Source organism: Sceloporus occidentalis, unplaced genomic scaffold, assembly GCF_023333645.1.
Source record: "Sceloporus occidentalis isolate IW3139 unplaced genomic scaffold, rSceOcc1.0.p SCAF_57, whole genome shotgun sequence".
NCBI classification, from domain to species: domain Eukaryota; kingdom Metazoa; phylum Chordata; class Lepidosauria; order Squamata; family Phrynosomatidae; genus Sceloporus; species Sceloporus occidentalis.
This window is the reverse complement of record NW_028317037.1, coordinates 2,681,205-2,701,643: the sequence shown is the minus strand read 5'-3', so window position 1 is coordinate 2,701,643 and position 20,439 is coordinate 2,681,205. Positions and strand designations below refer to the sequence as shown.

General features: G+C 45.0%; 2 protein-coding genes across 2 annotated transcripts in view; one reads left to right on the top strand and one right to left on the bottom strand.

The window, feature by feature from the left end:
- Nucleotides 1-20,439, bottom strand: part of LOC149287706 (uncharacterized) — a 76,004-nt gene that overhangs the window by 38,883 nt on the left and 16,682 nt on the right. The gene's annotated exons all lie outside the window — the stretch shown is intronic.
- On the top strand, nucleotides 6,819-11,893 carry LOC149287708 (uncharacterized). The gene is made up of 2 exons (XM_089492518.1): nucleotides 6,819-6,828; nucleotides 10,000-11,893. Exons 1-2 carry the CDS (start codon nucleotides 6,819-6,821, stop codon nucleotides 11,151-11,153), a joined length of 1,164 nt encoding a protein of 387 aa, XP_089348644.1. The 3' UTR covers nucleotides 11,154-11,893.

Below are 20,439 nucleotides of genomic sequence, written 5' to 3'. Positions count from 1 at the left end.
GAGGCACACATGAAGAACAGAAAAAAGTGTGCACTTATTTCTCAGGTTGTACATGGGAATGGGAGGCAGTCTGGTGCAGTGGTTTGAGTGTTGGGTTACAACTCTGGAGGCCAGGGTCCAGTGCCCCACTCCTCCATGAAACCAGCTGGGTCCCTTGGACAAGAAGTCACACTCTCTAATACCTTTAAGATATTTATTTTGACATGAAGGGGGTCCAGGAAGCTTTGTGCCAAATAGAAACGTGTTCGGCTGCAACCACACTGCATAAATAATCCAGTTTGACACCCCTTTAGCTGCCCTGGCTCAGTGCTAGGGAGCCCTGGGAATTGTAGTTTTGTGAGACATTGAGCCTTCTCTATTAGAAAGAGCTCTGGTGCCACAGCAAACTACAATTCCCGGGATTCCCTAGCATGGAGCCAGGGCAGTTAAAGCGGTCCAGTCTCAAACTGGATTATTTCTGCAGTGTGTTTTGGACCTTTGTTATTATAAATGCTCAAGATCCAATCCATACTGCAGAAATAATCCAGTTTGAAACTGCTTTAACTGCCCTGGCTCAGTGCTAGGGAACCCTGGGAATTGTAGTTTTCTGAGAAAGAGCTCTGGTGCCACAATAAACTACAATTCCCATGCATCTGAGGAAGTACGCTTAAGTCTAGGAAAGCTCATGCTGTCAACTTTTCTACAAGATCTATCTCTCTATCATCATCACCATTATTATTATCATTATTAAATCCTAATGCAGCTGAAGAAGTGGACTTAAAGTGGCAACACTGACGTACTGTAGACTCTTTCTCTGGGGCTGTGATCTCTAAGTGTGGAGGCAATTCCCTTGTCAAACCAGGGGATCCTGGGATATGGTTGCCATAATTGTCCACTTTTACCAGGGACAAAATGTGGAACAAATTCAAGACCAAACTGTAGGACAACTGCAGGACAAAACTCAGCCCAAAATGTAGGACATTGAAGAAAAATGGTGGACCTTAAATGTCCTACATTTTGAGCTGAGTTTTGTCCTGCAGTTGCTCTACAGTTTGGTCTTGAATTTGTCCTACATTTTGTCCCTGGTAAAAGTGGACAATTATGGCAGCCCTACCTGGGAATTGTAGTTTGTTGTGACATGTATGTGTATATATATGTGTGTGTGTGTTGTCTGTGTGTATATATATATGTGTGTGTGTGTGTGTGTATATAAGAGCCTTGTCTCCCGCACGTCTGCCCTGGCTGAGCTTTTCCTGAGGGCAGGGGGGGGGGGCAACCAGTCTCCTCTCTCTGATTGCCTGAAAACTCTTAGTGTGACTCCCAACAGGACTGGTTGCTCTGTAGCCTCGCTCTCAGAGTCAGGGCCACTGGTGCCAATTTCGGGGGTTTGTCCCGGAAATTGGGTTGTTTTTTTTCAGGGCTGGAGCTGAAATGTGCAAAAGTCCCTGAATCTCCACAGAATAGAGCCAGGCACAGAAATCACACGGAAAGCACTCAGAAATCCCAATTTCCGTGTGAAAGTCACAAAATTGGCAACAGTGTACCTCTGTTCAACTGAGGCTTCAGAGAAGGTTTTGGAACATTCTCCACACTCACAAACAGCACACAAAATGGCCATTGGAACACAAAATGGCCACCAGAAAACAAAATGGCTGACAGAACACAAAATGGCTGTCTCTGCCTGAGTGCTTGGCAGTTGACATTTGAGGCCTTCAGGGGAGAGAGAGACTGAGGGAAGGAGGTCCTGGAGGGAAGGGGCCTTGGGAGATATAGGGCCTTCCTGAGATATTTCGGGTTGCTTCCTAACAAAGGGGTTTCTGGGCCCATAAAGGATTTGGGGCAAACTGGTTCTGAAAGGCAGTAGCAGCCTTTTCTCTTGCCAATGGGATTTACAGTGTATTTGCTTGACTGGATCTCCCAGCATCCACAGGGCCAGAAAGAGGAGGGGTCCTGCCCTGCATTTCATGGGTCTTAGGCTCTGGGAACGTGTGCCTTTGGCCAGCGTCCATGTGGCTGGGGCTCCAGAGTCCCTCCTGCCTTGTTCCATATTAACTGCAGGAGGAGCCTGTGAGGGTGGGGCAGGGGGCGGGGCCTTCCAGCTCCTCTGCCCCCATTGGCCAGACTGAAGAAGGGGAGGAGCTTCTGCCTCTCTATTTAGCTCTCTGCGCAGAAGAGTGAGTGAGGAGTAGAGAGTGAGAAGGGATTAGAGAGAGACAAGGAGGAAGTAGAGGGACAAGGCTTGGAAGTGGTAGGCTTCACTGCTGTGCTGAGGCCTCCAACTGCCAAGCGCTGAGGTCGAGGTGGCCATTTTGTGTTCCAGGGGCCATTTTGTGCTGCTTGTGACTGTGGGGAATAATGTTCCGGAACCTTCTCTGAGCCTCAGTTGAACAGAGGCTTCTCTTTCTCTCCTGGGGCTCCAGAGAGAGAAGTAGGCCAGGCTCCTTGGGCCAAAAGGAAGGAAGTGTGTCCCTTTGTGGGTCTTTTGTGTATATTTCCTGAGAGGGCTTTCTTATTACACAGCTCTGCTCACCTGTGTATGTCACCAGCAGGATTCTGTTCTCTGTCTCTTTGAGTGCTGCAGAGTTTCTTTCCAAGCCAATCCTAACCCTGGTCCCTTTTCTCAGGAACCTCATCTCGGACTCCTTGTACACGGCTTTGGGCCTCTGTTGCTGGAAGTGACCCAAGAGTAGGGCAACCAGGACCCCTGCCCACCTGATGGCCGACACAGAGGCCAAGCAGAGGGGGTTGGGCTCCAAGAGAAGGAGGCTGCGGAGGTACAACAGCTCTTTGGTGAGTCCCCATCCTGGTTATTAGTCTCATGTGTTTCACTGCTGGGCCAGTTCATGAAAGCAAGTGGAGAACATACTCTCCCAATTTGGCAGAGACAGTCCTGGTAAATCCTCTCTCACCCCACTTTTTCAGGGGCTTTCAAAAATGTCCTGGTTTTGTTCTCCTCCTCCCACTTTCCCCTTTGTCCTCAGCTCACTTCAGTTCCTACAAAATGAGTGCCAAGGATTTTGAACCCCATCAACTCAAAAGTGGGGAGAGAAGAGGAAAGAAGGGGGCAGGGACTTGTCCTTGCTAGGAGTCTGAGGCAAAAGCAAACTGCTGTGTCCTTCCCTGCTTTTGTGACCTTCCTCATAAACATCTTTGGCCATCTTGACCACCTTCTGGTGTTGTTTGTCCACATGTGTCTTTCTTTTCCCATCTGTGAAATGTTGGGGGATATGGGGGAACGTCTCTGGATCTGAACTGTGGCCCTCAAGCCCACAGCGTTCTCCAGAACTGTTTTTTAAATATGACATTTGCCACTGATATTTGGCAACAAATGGATAAATGCACTATAATTCTTTGGTGGCTAAATGTAGTATATGTTTTGGGATAGTCAATATCTTAATCTATCCTCAGTATCCCAGCCATAGCCTAAATTATTTTGTTTTTATCTTATCTTTGGTTTATATATTATATATTGTGTATATTGAGCTAGAATAGACCCTTTCAATCAACTACTAAACGATTCTTCAACAGATAGGTAAATTCAGCTGATTCAGTGGGTCTACTCTGGTGAGGACCAGAGACAGTTTTGCTTATGTGAAATCACAATACTTGTGAAACTCCGCTTATTCCACACATGGTTGTAAATCCTATGGGATCAATAGGTCTTCTTGCGCTAAAACTAACAGTATGATTCAGGCCCTTATCATGGTAATGAAAATCATTTGATGGTTCAGACTGAATAATAGTGAATCAAATATGATTGGATGGGTTATACTTATAAGATGTAGTGATTGTGTGCAGAGGGATTTTGCAGCACCCTTGAGACCAACTGTGTGAAAGATATTGCAGCTTTGAACCTGGTCTGTGCCCCTTCCTCTGGCAACAGCCCCCTGACCCTCTCCTCTCACCCCCTCAGAGCTCAGCTGCAGTGGTAAGTGGGACGGAAATGGGTCTTCCCAGCCACAACACATTGCTATGGGCTCCATTCCTCTGGCCATGCAAGCAACTGCACAAGACCATTCCTGGGAGGAACAAGAAGGGATAGGAAATGTCTGAGACCCAGGTAGCCCCCTGTCCTTTTGGACTCTCACTCTGTGGGGCTCTTGCTACTGAGATGGCCTCAGGGAAGGCAGAGCAACTGACTTCTAACCTCTGGTGATGGTGGGGCTGGGGTGTCTTTTCCAGGCATTCCTCACCCTCCTCAAGGGCTGCCCCACCTTCGACCAGAGCCAGTAATGCAGCCACCATGGTTCTCCAGCTCTGGCAGAGTTTGTCCTTCAGCCCTCCCTGTTAGCTCACCATTTCCTCCAAAGGAGGCCATACTTGAAGGCCACAGACCCAGTCAGTCCCTTGGAGGGGACAGAGAGCTGGGGGGCTCTGGAAGAAAATGGAGTGGGGTGAACCCAGGAGGAAATGGATGGGAAACAGGATGATGTGAAAAGACCTTCCTATTGACACCCAGAGAATGTCAGAAACTCAGAGCTTTGCTTCCCAGATTTTACCCTACACAAACACACACACAATTGACATATCCAGCGGGAGCCATGTTGGCCATATAGCAGTAGCATCCCAAATCCACAAAACTAGGATATCGGATATGTTATATGGATGTGAATATACCACATTTTAGGCTTCACGGGAGAATGATAAAGAGAAGGCCAATGGATGGGACCTGTACTATTGGAGGTTGCTACCTCCAACAAAGGTTTTAAAATATCTTTTAAATTGGGACAGCATTGGCATGTTTTACCTTATCAACACCTACAAGTTTTCCTGTGTAAAAGCATGGAGCCTGCCTGAGAAATTCAGTTTTCTCTTCCAAACAGAGGGGCTTGTAGCCTCACAAAGGATTCGAGACAAACTGGATTTCAAAGGCAGTAGCTTTTTGCTTGCTAACATTATTTAAAGTTTGTTTCCTGGGATAAATTCTGAAGTAATGAAATAATATTTGGGATGCACCATGTGCTTTCCTTCCCTTTTATTAGTCACTCTCTGGATCAGGGCTATTTTCTATTGCAGGTGACTTTTGCGGATGTGGCGATATATTTCACCGAGGATGAATGGAAACTCTTGACAAAGAAGCAGAGACTTCTGTACAGCGATGTTATGATGGCGAATTATGAGAATGTGGCCTCTGTGGGTAAGAAACTTGACTCCACTGCCCTTCCTGTGAAGACTGAGGGTCCTTTCATACTACATTGTCATGGTGTTATGTTTCTACTTTAGAATTATGGAATCATAGAGTTGGAATAGGCAACAAGAGCCATCCAGTTAAACCCCTGGCCATGCAGGAATACACATTCAAAGCACCCACAACAGATAGTCATCCAGCCTTTGTTTAAAGATCTCCAAAGAAGGAACGCTTTAGAAATAAATCTTAATAACAATAACAATGGCTCAGTGCAGATTAGAAGAAAGGGGTGGCCACAGGCTGTCCCTTTCTCCTCCGGATCATTGCTGCAGCAACCTCATGGCTGCAAGAACAATCTGCAGCCAAAAGGAGCTCAGAAATGGAACTCCTTCCCGTGATGCCACCAAGGCACCATTTGCACCTTGGAGCGTCACGGTGATATGTCTTATGCGCCGTGCTGTTTGGACGCGTCACACAAGACACGTCATGGATGCATGCGCCGTATGGATGGCGCTGCGTCAAGATTGTGCTGCCCATAAGTATTAGGCTTTGGGAGTGTGCAGTTACTGCATGCTCCCAAACCCTAAAATCACCGCCGGCATGCCACAAAGTGCCCATTTCTACCAGGCCAATAATAACAATAATGATACTCCACCACGTTCAGAGGAAGTATATTGCACTCTCGAACAGCCCTTACTGTCAGCAAGTTCCTCCTAATCTTTAGGTGGCATCTCTTTTCCTGTGGCTTGCATCCACTGTTCCTCTCCTTTTCTCTGGAATAGGAGAAAGCAAGCTTGATCCATCAAGGTGACATCTCTTCAAATATTTGAACAGGGCTATTATATCCACTCTTAACCTTCTCTTCTCCTGGATAAATATAGCCACCCCTAAGCCACTTCTCATAGGGCTTGATGGTTTTCAGTTCCTTCACCTTTTTGGTTGCCCTCCTTTGGATACTCTCCAGATTCTCAACATCCTTTTTGAATTGTGGTGCCAAGAACTAGACACAGGCTTATTTCAAGTGAGGCCTGACCAAAGCAGAATAGAGTGGCACTATTACTTCTCTTGATCTAGACACTATACTTTTATTGATAAAACCTAGGATCATATTGACCTTTTTAGCTGCCTCATGTTCAACTTGTGGTCTACTATGAGTCCTAAGCTGCTTTCACACGTAGTTTAATTGTCATAACAATATCCTGTGTAATCTTGGAATTTGTAGTTTGGTGAGGCACTATTGCTCTCCACTTTCTAAGGATTCTAAATATCCCATTCTAAACTGCCAATTCTAGGATTCTGTGGGAAGGAACTATGGAGATAAATGCTTTTCACCCCCAAATGCTCCTCAGCACATCCCTCAGTAGGGCGGTTTACAGACTGCCCCTTTGGGGTGGCCTGTACCTGCCCCTTTCATCAACGGATCAGGGCCTCAGCTGCCACAGCTGCAGCCCTGAGGCCCCAATCCACCGCTTTTCCACGCCGTGGCCTGGAAAAAGTGTCCTTGGGGCTTCAAGCCCCAAAGACACCCCAACAGCGGCGTGGAAAGGAGAAAGGGGCCACTCTGCACCTTTCTCTTTTGTATCGCTGGCGCAGCTCTCTAAAGGCTGCACCAGCGACACAAATGAACGAAGGAGCTCCAAAATGGAGTTCCTTCCTGCACCGTGGAAAGGGCGCCACAAGCGCCCTTTCATGACACCAGGACATCACGTCCATGCCGCTCCGTTTGGAGGCAGCGCAATCGTGACGTCCTAAGGGGCACCACTATCTGCATGTAGAATGGGCGCCACCATTTTGTACGTACTGTGTGCGTACCAGGGTTGGGGGCGTCTGAAAAAGATGCCCCCGGGCAACCCTAGTACGTACACAGTACGTACTAGGGTGCCCTTCTGGAAAGGTCCTAAGTTTCCTGGCTTTTTTGGCCCTTCTTCCAGGCTTTTCAGGCTCAGGAGAGTCTTCTTGGGGAAAAGGCCTCCCTTGGCCCTACAATGGCTCAGAGAGAGCCCAATAGTGGCAAAATGGCCTCTGGTTCCCCAAAGGGATGCTGTGGGATACTGAGGAGAAAATAGTATTTCATTTCACCCCCAGACAATACAATGTTAGGTTGCTCCTGAGATCCCCTGTGGGCCAGTGTGACCCCCCCATCCCCAACATTAGGCCATCCCTGTCTTATAGATGCCTTAAGGCTGGCACTTGACCCTCACCAAAATTGGAGACCAGGTCCCAGCCCCCTTGCTCTTGCTTTCCCAATGACTTATTTGTATATTGATTATCCTGCCTTTCTCAACAAATGGGACTCAGAATGTCCCTTTTGTGCATCACATGCTGTGGATGTGTGTCTGTGATAGAGAGATGGAGGGAATGGGAAAAACAGAAAGGCAGGAAAGAGATGCTGAAGGTGAAAGCTGAAGCAGTGCGGATAGGCAAGAGGGAAGGTTGGAGAGTGGAGGGAGAAAGGGAAGGGGATCAGGTCTCTGGGAGCCAGGAAAGGAAAGCAGGAGCAAAGCCAGGATTGCCTAGCTCTGTGTTGTTGTTGTTGTTGTTGTTATTATTATTATTAACCTTTATTTATAAAGCGCTGTAAATTTACACAGTGCTGTACATACAATCTTTTTAATTGGACGGTTCCCTGCCCTCTGTCTTACAATCTAAAAAGACATGACACAGAAGGAGAAGGGAGTGGTGGTGGCTAAGGGGCCTGTCTACTAAGATAATACATATAAAATACATAGCAATACCGGAAATGATTCAATAAAACAGACAAGAAAAGAACATCAAATAGCAAGTGACAATTATGCAATGCCTGGGAACGCTTCTCTGAACAGGATGGTCTTCAGCTCCGTTTTGAAGCTGGTTAATGAAGTGATGGCTCTTGCTCGCGGGGGAAGAAGGTTCCAGGAGTGAGGGGCAGCGAGTGAGAAGGGGCGAATCCTAGATGGGGCAGAGGAAATCCTGGGCTGGGACAGCAGGCTTGACTACCAGAACGGAGGGCCCTAGTGGGAAGGTGAGGGGAAGTAAGGTGAGGTATGTGGACAGGAAAGGACCTCTGGGAAGGGTCAAGAGAGGGGCCTTGGGGATTGGGAGGCAGCCACCAACCTGACAGGTTTTAAGAACTGAACTGGTGAGAACCGGCTCAGACCCTGGTTTTCAGACATATTAAGGGCTTCCATTTAGCAATTATGAACAATGTCTATGAAGAAAGGAAAGGCAACACAAAAATTCCTTTTTCTCTAATGTTTCTTTTTCCTACCTGAGCTTGCTTAGGGTCTTTTACCTGAAATGCTGGAGTTTGGGGAAGACACCTGCAAGTGCTATGCTTTTAGGGGAATTAGATACTTAGCTCAAAGGGGAGATATAGTTTGATTGAGGCAACAGTGACCTCAGGATCCAGCAAAGCTATAGCAGGTCTGCAATCACACAGAACTCCAGAGGCATTTGAAAGGCAAAATGCACACACATGCACACAGAGAATTATGTAACAAAGGTGGGAGTGGTGAATAAATGTAAGACTTTGCTAATGGTAATATGTTGCCTGGATGGATCTCAATCCCAGTTGCTGAGAATCCGGAATGGGGAGAGAAGTCAGTAGCTCCCATGGCAAGTGGGGTTGGAGAGTGTATTGAGGTGCTTAGCCATGTAAACCGACAGAGGACCCTATCGCATGGGATAAAAAAGCCAGCTTAACTTTTCTGAACTGAATTCTGATTTGGGCTGCATCCGGGTCCTATCATATGTAAATCTCCGCTGAATCCACCAGCCAAATCCATCCTGGATTCAGCCCAAATCCCCACAGCACTTCAGGGCCATTTTTTAATGTTGGAAGCTTCCGCTTAAAAAAGAGGGGGATGGCTGAGCATGCCTCGGACCCAGGCTACATCTGGGATGGATTTGGCCAATAGATTCAGCAGTGATTTACATAAGATTGGACCCGGACATAGCCCAAATTAAAATTCTCTTTGGGAAGGTAACCTGGCTTTCTTACCCCATGCAATAGGGAGCAGAGTGTCTGCCTGCAACTGGACTGAGGCTGAAGAACAGCCACTAGGAGCAGATATTTATGCTGTAATTGTTGCTTAGTGGAAGAAACTGAGGGTATGAAAAGGTTTAAATTGCTTTAGAATGTTTCCTGGGTGAGGAGACAATGGTCTGAAACCAAATTTAATGCAATGAGGGCTTGGTTTAAGCTCTCCCCATTTACTGTGACTTCCTTCACTCTGTCCATCACTTCTTCTCTTAAATTAATGAGGAGAATTAAATTAAATTAAATTAAAATTATATTCTGGCCTCAAAAAGAAGAGCCCTCCCTCCGCCCCAACTGTCATCATCAGACCTAGGAGGGAGTGAAAAAGACAGGCCCAATTTCCATCAGGCCTAACTGTGAATTTTACTGTAACTCACGTCGCTCTGTTTTATTTTACTGTATTGTATTTATTTTTGTATTTTATTTTATTCTCTTTATTTTTATTGTTGTAACCCGCCCGGATTCCTTGTGATTGGGCAGGCTATAAATAAATCATCATCATCATTATTATTATTGGTGCAAGTACCTCAGACAAAAGGGATTAGCACACTGATTCTCAGAGCCTTTTTCTGACTATTTCCTTCCAGTCCCATTCCTTAGCCATAATCCCTTCAACCTCTACAGACATAAATGGATCATGCAGCTAAATCCACTCATTTTCTCAAGGCAGGTTCTCCTACAATCTCTTCTTTGCTACCTCCTATGAGTAGGGATCCATACCTGCAAAAATGCTAAATTCAGGGCACCCACTCCAACTTTATTAATTTTATATCAAATAGGGAAGGGTTAACAGGTGGCTAAATCTTGGGGTAACACATTCCTCTCTTGATTCAGAGAGTCAGTCTTGTCTGTCATTGTTCTTTCTTTTTTTCAGAAGAACATGTCAGTCTTGAGAGAGTCCATACATGTGAGAGGCCACATAAATGCCAGCACTGTGGGAAATGTTTTCCTTCAAAGTCAGACCTTGTGAGACATCAGAGAGGCCACACAGGAGAGAAGCCACACAAATGCCAGCATTGTGGGAAATGTTTTTCTTGGAAGTCAAACCTAGTGACACATTTGAGAATCCACACAGGAGAGAAGCGATTCAAATGCCAGCATTGTGGGAAAGGTTTTTCTCAGACATCAAGCCTCCTGATTCATCTGAGAATCCACACAGGAGAGAAGCCACACAAATGCCAGCATTGTGGGAAAGGTTTCTCTCAGAAGTCAGACCTAGTGAAACATCAGAGAGTACACACAGGAGAGAAGCCATACAAATGCCAGCATTGTGGGAAAGGTTTCTCTCAGAAGTCACACCTAGTGACACATCAGAGAGTCCACACGGGAGAGAAGCCATACAAATGCCAGCATTGTGGGAAATGTTTTCCTTTAAAGTCAAACCTAGTGACACATCTGAGACTCCACACAGGAGTGAAGCCATTCAAATGCCAGCATTGTGGGAAAGGTTTCTCTCAGAAGTCAAACCTCCTGATACATCAGAGAGTCCACACAGGAGAGAAGCCATTCAAATGCCAGCATTGTAGGAAAGGTTTTTCTCAGAAGCCCAACCTAGTGACACATCAGAGAGTCCACACAGGAGAGAAGCCACACAAATGCCAGCATTGTGGGAAAGGTTTCTCTCAGAAGTCAGACCTAGTGACACATCAGAGAGTCCACACAGGAGAGAAGCCACATAAATGCCAACATTGTGGGAAATGTTTTTCCTTAAAGTCAAACCGAGTGATACATCAGAGAGTCCACACAGGAGAGAAGCCACACAAATGCCAGCATTGTGGGAAATGTTTTTCTCAGCAGGCACACCTAGTGAGACATCAGAGAGGCCACACAGGAGAGAAGCCATACAAATGCCAGCATTGTGAGAAATGTTTTTCTTCAAAGTCATACATAATGATACATCTGAGACTCCACACAGGAGAGAAGCCATACAAATGCCAGCATTGTGGGAAATGTTTCTCTTCGAAGTCATACATAATTATACATCAGAGAGTCCATGCAGGAGAGAAACCACATAAATGCCAGCAGTGAACTAACACTGTTTTTGTTAAGAAGTATTACAAGAAAAATATTTTCAATGCATTGGTGATAAGAGAAAGCCCTTGTGATTTTGTTTTTAAGGGTTGTCTGTTCATAAAGTTATTGATTTTTGTATGTTGTTGTGTTGTTGTTGTTGTTTTTATTTTTTTTTATAGAATTCTAGAATAAGAATGGACCACAGGACCCATGCAGTCCAACCCCCGACACACAGGATGACAAAGCATGGATTTATAGGATTCTGGCTTTGTAAGGCACCACAAGCACCTTCTAGTCCAAGCCCCTGCCATATAGGAAGATGTAGCATGGTGGGTAGGTGTGTTATGTGTGAATATGACAGAATTAGAAGATGAAGGATGAGATGAAGGATCTGGCACAGAGAAGCAAGAAAAGCTCAAACTGAATGTGCAAAAGATAAAGACACCGTAATGCAAGGACATGAAAGCGAATGTACTAAAAGAAGAATGGACTGTGTATAACACAACTTGATGTAAAGAGCACCAGAACAAGAACGGAATGGGAACAAGACGTCACTCATCAGGAAAAATGATGCACATATAAAAAGCATAAAGGAATATTCAAAACCATGGTGCTAGTGTGCCAAAATCAGCTGGAACTGGCACCCATCGCTCTTTCAGAAAACTGATCGACCTCTGGGAAGATTTGTGTGCATGGGCATTGTATGAATGTGTGCATGATTTGAGGCCTCTTGATATGTAATATATTAGAATGCATGTCCCTAATGTTAGAATAAATGTTACATACAAAGTGTTTGAATCCAGATCTGGTCTCTTATGTGTCTGATTAAAAGTTTTATAGTCCAATTCTGTATTTACTCACCACTCTAGATGTAAAGAAGAAGACCTAGATTGGTGACAGGTGTGTGATCTCTCATTCTGCACTGATCCCTGAAAGCGGAAAGAGAACTAACTAAGCAGTGGGGACACACTTCCTTTGTTAACCCATTACGATTCCACTATAAGAGACAGGCCTTGGAGTTCTTATCCACTGCCAGCCGTAAGGTTTGGGTTAAAATATGGGGGCTGGGTCATCGCCTGCAGCCTCTGGTTCCGTTGGAGGCAGGGCCTCTTCTCCAGCATCACCTGGAACAACGGACCAGAACAATGGACAACAACAGATGGATGTGGCATGTGTGTTTGTGCATATACATCTGTACATCTGTATGTGTGTATGTGTGTGTATATATATATATAAATATGGAGGCATCTCTATCTAAGTGCACTCAGACTTATACTTTTAAGAGCTTACACACACACACATCTATATATATATGGAATGTTTCAAGTCTATACATCTTGCATACGATACCCATAGATACATCTATACATACCCATTGATACCTGTCTGAACGTGTGCATGTGTACGTGTGTGTGTGTGTGTGTGTATACATATATATATATATATATAGAGAGAGAGAGAGAGAGATGCAAACACATGTACACATATATGTTGGATCATATATATATGATTTATATATTTATATATACTCTTCTATTTGCATACAATTTAAACATAAGGAAATGCATAGAGAAATATGTAAGTACATATGAATGCGCATGTATACACCCCCCAGGTTCTGGTCAACATCAGTGTGTATATATAATTATAACTGTATATATGTTTACTTCCGGTCATAACAGTATAACTGCCCTGCGACTCCTGCAATTGGAATTTATACTTTGTGATGTTTTTATGATATGTATTTTACACATGAATGCCTCCTGAGGACACTATGAGGTGCTGCCATTGGCTGGAGTCCGCACCCTCCCACCATCCCTGACCCTGATTGGCTGGAATTCCTGTCCATCCCACCATCCCTGGCCCTGATTGGCTAGAATCTCAGCCCCTGCCTCCTTGTTTTCTGGCAGCCATTTTGTGCTGCTTGTGACTGTTGGGAATAATGTTCCGGAACCTTCTCTGAGTCTCAGTTGAACAGAGGCCTCTCTTTCTCTCCTGAGGCTCCAGAGTCAGAAGGAGGCCAGGCTCCTTTGGCCAAAAGGAAGGAAGTGTGTCTCTTTGTGTGTCTTTTGTGTCTCTTTTCTGAGAGGGTTTCCTTATTACACAGCTCTGCTCCTTCTGGGGAACATGGGTTTTAAAAGGGATCAGAAATAGGAAGATAGTTTTAACACAATCTTTCTTCTTCTTCTTCACAAACATTGGGCTTTGGCTCCTAAGAGGAAGCTAGTCCCCCCAAAAAGCCAAAAGTGGCTCCTCTGGGTGGTTTTAATAGTCTCCCCAGTTTCCTTATTAAGAGATTTTCAGGGAAGAAGGAAGGAGACAGACCAGAATAACTCAGATTACCAAGAAGGAAACAAACAACAACAAGAAGAATAAGGATTAGACAGAAAAACAAACTGCTTATATTTTAAAAAAGCAAAACCATTTTTAACAGGATAATAATTAGACTTTGACATCCGACCCAGGCTTTATCTGCAATATAGAAATAATCCAGTTCTAAAGTGTGTTAACTCTCCTGTTTCCATCCTGTGGAATCCTGGGATTTGTACTTTGTTGTGGCACCAGAGCTCTCTGGCAGAGAAGGCTAAGGGTCCAAAGGTAAAATCCCAGGATTCCATAGCACTGAGCGGTTAAAGCAGTATCAAAGAGCCTTATTTCTATAGTGCGGATGAAGCCTTCTTGGGAAAGGGGCTGATGCTAGGAAAAAGAGGAGGAATGAAGAGGGAAAGGAGGACGGACGGACGGAGGGCCACCTGCAGCTGGACTGGCCTCCCTGAGCGGTCAAGACCGGAGCTGGGTTGTGGACGATGGGCACTCTTGATATTAATATTAATATATTTCACTATTGATTGTAATTAATGAGGGGATCAGGTTCCTCCTTTCAATAGCATCAGGAAAATGTTTAGGTGTTGTGAAGGTTTGCAAATCCTGTTTGGGGACTTTTTGTGTTCTCACAGCCATTGGGTGCCATCAGGAAAACCTTTCTGTGTTGTTTAGGGTCAGAAATCCTGTTTGGAGTCCCTTCCGACTTTGGGGCCCTTTCATTCTCCATTTTGGGTTCCCTGAAGGCCTCAAACTGCCAGGTGCTGAGGCAGAGGCAGCCATTTTGTGTTCTGGAAGAAACTTTGTGCTGCTTGTGACTGTGAGGGTCCACCGGTCCTTGCCTCCCCCTTTGGGAAAGGAGACCCCCTCAGCCCCTGGACTCACTCCTGACACTCATTCCTAGAATGGCTGGGACTCAGAGGAGTTTCCTAGGCATTGTCACCTTCTGCCCTCCATGGCCATTGGCACTGACCTTTCCCCATTGCCTTCCCTCCCTCAGCCCTTGGACCTCCTCCTCCTTCGCGCTCAGAGCAACCCTTCTCTACGGCTGAGGAGGCGGACTCTGACCCAGGGAAGCTCCAGCCATAAAGGACTGCGGAAGAGGCCTTCCTGGGGCTGCACCGTCTCTGTGCAAATCATAGAATCATAGAGGGCGACTAAAATGGTGAAGGGTCTGGAAACCATGCCTTATGAGGAATGACTTAGAGAGGTGGAGATGTTCAGCCTAGAGAAGAGAAGGTTAAGAGGTGATATGATAGATCTGTTTAAATTTTTGAAGGGATGTCATATTGAGGAGGGGGCAAGCTTGTTTTCTGCTGCTCCAGAGAACAGGACCCGGAACAATGGATGCAAGCTACAGGAAAAGAGATTCCACGTCCGCAGCTTAGGGGTGCTCCTTGACTCGTCGCTTCACCTGACAGCTCAGGTAGATGCGACAGTCAGGAGCACTTGTTATCAGCTTCGGCTGATACGCCAGCTGCGCCCCTTCCTGGAGCAGGGAGACCTTGAAACAGTTGTACATGCGCTGGTCACCTCTCGATTGGACTTCTGTAATGCGCTGTATATGGGGCTACCCTTGTGCCAAGTTCAGAAACTTCAACTTGTACAAAATATGGCAGCCAGGTTAATTACAGGTACTCGTCGTACCGACCACATAACACCGGTTTTGAAATCCCTTCACTGGCTGCCAATTAGTTTCTGGGCAAGGTACAAGTTGTTGGTGATTACCTTCAAAGCCCTACATGGCTTGGGTCCAGAATACTTAAGAGATCGCCTCCTTCCATACTGTCCGTCCCGCACTCTAAGGTCCTGGGGAAAGAATCTACTTCAGCCAATAAAATCTAGGCTAACCTCAGTCACCCAGAGGGCCTTTTCCATCGCAGCTCCGAAGCTACGGAATGACCTGCCGAAGGAGATCCGTGACATTTCTACTCTTACAGCCTTTAAGAAGGCTCTTAAAACGGATCTCTTCCGGCAGGCCTTCCCTACCTAGTTCTACTCCCCATTTACTGTGACTTATGTCACTCTGTCCACCAATTCTTCTCTTAAATTTAATGAGAAGAATTACATTAAAATTAATTAAAATAAAATCCTTGCCTCAAGAAGAAGAGCCCTCCCTCCATGACATCATCATCAGACCTGGGAGGGAGTGAAAAAGAGAGGCCCAACTTCCATCAGGCCTAACTGTGCTCACTTCGCTCTCTGTAATTTTATTGTATTTTATTTATTTATTGTATTTTATTTTATTATCTTTATTTTTACTGTTGTAACCCGCCTGGATTCCTTGTGATTGGGCGGGCTATAAATAAATCATTATTATTATTATTATTATTATTATTATTTGTACTGAAGGTAGGATTTTATTCCTGGAGCTGGAAGAGGACCTCTGTTTAAATGCTTCAGTCCAGGATTGTATGGAAGGGTTGCAGCTGAGAGAGTGAGACCTTGCTTTGGAGGAATAAAGCCCCAAATTCAGTCTCTGGCAGCATTGTCTTCCCAGAAGTTTGAAGTGAGATTTCCAGACCCCAGACACACAATGCACCAGTGAGTCCTTTGTGTGGGGACTGTGTGTACATGTTGTTTACTAGGGCTTTGTGAGGTATTTGTTTCACTGGGTTTATATAATGAATTTACATAGGTCTTCACTTCCCCAAAATGAGCATAATCCAGGATGCAATCTTCAATCATAAACCTATACATTTATAGATTTTTGTTGTATAAGTGCAACGTATTCAGCAGTGTGCTTCTTTTTTAAAAATATACAAGGAAAAGTAAAGAAATTGTGATTTTTGACAATAGATCTGTTCAGAAACAATGCACACAAATGTACATACCTCAATTTCTGTGTGGCTTTAGCAAGCAGAGGGAGGAGGTACATACCTCATGCTCCTGCTATGACTGACACACACAAACACACAAATTTTGTAATTGTCAATTTGTAAACTGCTTTGATCTTTTTGGAAAGGCGGTATATAAATAAATGTATTATTATTATATTATGATATTACAAACACAGCAGTTAAGCTCAGAGATTTGTCTCATTTGTAAAAATGAAATGATTATTTTCACCAGTGTCTAAATGGGGAAGGGGGCCTAATGAGGGGAAGCCATTCATCAGATCATTGAAGAAATACAGGTCTTATCCAGCCCAGGGGCTGTAATTTCTCCACCTGGGATACAAATCATAGAATCATAGAGGGCGACTAAAATGGTGAAGGGTCTGGAAACCATGCCTTATGAGGAATGACTTAGAGAGGTGGAGATGTTCAGCCTAGAGAAGAGAAGGTTAAGAGGTGATATGATAGATCTGTTTAAATTTTTGAAGGGATGTCATATTGAGGAGGGAGCAAGCTTGTTTTCTGCTGCTCCAGAGACTAGAACCCGGAACAATGGATGCAAGCTCCAGGAATAGAGATTCCACCTCAACATTAGGAGAAACTTCCTGACAGTAAGGGCTGTTCGACAGTGGAACAGACTCCTTCCTCGGAGTGCAGTCGAGTCTCTTTCCTTGGTCTTCAAGCAGAGGCTGGATGGCCATTTGTCGGGGATGCTTTGATTGAGAGTTCCTGCATGGCACAATGGGGTTAGACTGGATGGCCCTTGGGGTCTCTTCCGACTCTACGATTCTATGATTCTATGAATCTATGTGGCTAGAACAGGACATTCCCAAGACAACATGGCCAGGCAATAGTGTGGAAAATAGGCAATCTCTACATGGGCAAAGACACTCTCTGAATTGTGACTTCTCTGCATGCAGAAGGCTGCCATGGGAATTGGGGAGGAGGGCTGGATCCCATGGAAGGGTGGCAACCAGAGAAGAGAGAGATCCTTTCCTGCCCTGCCTGACTGGGGGCCTCTCTGGGGGATGGACGGCAACTGGTTTGGCCACTGGGAGAATGAGGGGCCACCTGGCCAGACATGCCTGACCCAGCAGAACCTTCTATGCTCCAGTGTTGCTCCAGGTGGAATCAGGCTGCAACTGGCCATTCAATGACCCAGGTATTACCATAGAGTTGTGGAAGCCATCCCGCATGACCATTCCATGCCTGGTGGGAGTGTTGGGTGCGAGGTATTGGAGATGCATCCAGCTGTCTTTCTATAGCCAGAAGCAAAACGAAGACATTTTCCTGTGAGGGCCACTGGGGACCTCTGCAGGTTTCAGCAGGTGATGCCCTCATTTCACATCTAGCTATGGGGACATAACCAGGGCCTTTTCCAATTTCCCATCCCCTGATCCCCAGCTAATCTAACAAGGTATGGAGTAACTGTTGTGTAGGGGAGCTGCTGTGAGTCTATGCTAGGTCCAAGGGGTTTTGTTTGGTGCAGAGGGAGGAAGTGATGCCCACCTGTCAATTGGGCCAAAGGAGGCATATGTCACCTGCGTATATCACCAGCAGGATGCCGATCTTTGTGACTTTGAGTGCTGCAGGATTTCTTTCTAAACCAAGCCTAACCCTGATCTCTTTTCTCAGGAACTTCATCTTGGACCCCTTGGACCCTGCTTTGCAGTATCTTTTGCTGGAAGTGACCAAAGTGCAGGCCCACCAGGAACCCCCTGCCTACCTGATGGCTGACATAGAGGTCAAGCAGAGAGAGTTGAGCTCCAAGAAGAAGAGGCTGCCGAGGTGCAACAACTCTTTGGTAAATTGCCATCCTGATTATTAGTTTCATCTGGGTCACTGCTGGGCCAGCTCATGAAAGCAAGCGGAGAACAACTGTCCCAGTTTGGCAGAGGGAGTCCTGCTTAATCCTCTGTCACCTCATTTTTTCAGGGGCTTTGAAAATGACCCATTTCTCTCTCCTGCTCCCACTTTCCCTCTTCTCTTCAGTTCACTTCAGTTACTGCAAAATGTGTTCCAAGTTCAAAAGACGTGTGCAGCCCATCAACTCAAAAGAGGGAGAGGGGAGGAGTCTTACCCTTGCTAGGAGTCGGAAGCAAAAGCAATCTACTGTGCCCTTCCTCGCTTGTGCGATCTTCGTCATTAACAACATTGGCCATCTTGAACCCCTTCTGGTGTTTCTTGTCCACATATGTCTTGCTTTCCCATCTGTGAAATGCTGAGGGATATGGAAGAATTTCTCTGAACCTAAATTGGGGATGGGCCCAGTGTCCCTCAAGCCCTCCCCAGAACTGTTTTTGAAATTAGGAGAGATATGGCTAAATTCACTATAATTCCTTGGTGACTAAATGTACTTTACGTGTTGGGGTAAGCAGTATCCCAATCAATCAATAATATCTCAGAAATGGTCTAAATTATATTGTTTATTATATTGTTTATTATATTGTATATTATATTGAAAGGATTCGAGACCAACTGGATCTCAAAGGCTGTAGCTTTTTGCTTTCTTGCAGAATTTCAATTTTTTTTCCTGGACAGATTTCTGAAGCGTTGAAATAATATTTGCGATGCACCATGTGCTTTCCTCCCCTTTTGCTTAGTTACTCTCTGGATAAGGCTATTTTCTATTGCAGGTGACCTTTGCGGATGTAGCAGTATATTTCACCGAGGAGGAATGGAAACTGTTGACAAAGAAGCAGAAACTTACATACAGTTCTGTGATGATGGAGAATTATGAGAATGTGGCCTTTGTGGGTAAGGAACCTGAATCCATTGCCCTTCCTGTGAAGACTGAGGGCCCTTTCTTCATTCACTGTCAGAGCACTTTGTTTCCACTTTAAAATTATAGAATCAAAGCAACTTCCTGAAAGTATGGGCTGTTTGATAGTGGAACACAATCCTTCCTCAGAGTGTAGAGGACTCTCCCTTCTTGGAGGTCTTTAAACAGAGACTGGATCACCATCTTTCGGGGATGCTTTGATTGAGAGTTCCTGAATGGCAAGGGGTTGGACTGAATGACCCTTGTGGCCTCTTCCAACTCTACGATTCTATGATTCTATGATCAGTTATGGGTAATATCTATGAAGGGAAGAAAGGGGGACACAAAACCTGCTTTTTCTCTAATGTTTCTTTTCCATCCTGAGCTTGCTTAGCTCCATGGTTGATTCCAGAGGCCCTTTGTTACCCAAAATGCTGGAGTCTGGGGAGGACACCCGCAAGCGCTATGCTTTTAGGGGGATTTGGTACATAGCTCAATAGATCGAGATAGTTTTACTGGGGCAACAGTGACCTCTGGATCCCGCCCAGCTCTAGCAGGTCCTGAATCAAACAGTACGTCAGAGGCATTTGAAATAGGTTTTTGTGTTTTATTTAGGGGATACACAAAGAAGTATTAAAGCTCTATGTTCTTTCTATTATAATAAGGGAGGCCAATACATTCCAGCAGCTCTCCAAGTCTTTGTTATTAATATCTTCGCACAACTATTATACGGTTCTGAGATTTGTACTTTCAGTAGCTTTACAACCTTCGAGGCAGTTCAAGCAAAAATTTTAAGAACAATTTTACGTGCCCCAAATTGTGTTTCGAATCCCATTCTCCGTCTAGAAACAGGGATGCTATTTGTTGAGGCGCGTGTATGGATATGCAAATTAAATATATGGCTCAAAATGTTTTTTGTTCCGATCGTTTTAGTGCCATTAATTCTAACAGACTCCTTTTTGTCCCCTGGAAGGAGACACTGACCTTGAAACTCTTATCTCTTGGACTCTCACTATCTGAAATAACTCTACTAGGCTATGATAAAGCAAAATCTGTGATTTCTCAACGCATCAAGGATATTGATTTCCAGACTCATATAAGCCAACTAACTTTACATCCTGTTAGGGAATCCAGTAGACCTGGCAAATATGCGAAATATTTTGAGAGTTTGAATGTCCCGAAATTCAGAATAGCTTTCATGTCAGCAAGGTTTAACATCTTACCATCAGCAGTCCTGGAGGGCAGATTTAAAAAGATCCCTTACGAACACAGATACTGTCCTTGTGGCTCTGAGGAAATCGAAAATATTAATCATGTTCTCTTTGGCTGTTCTTTGTATACAGAAATACGTGCTTTATATATAACACCAATTGTGTTGCAG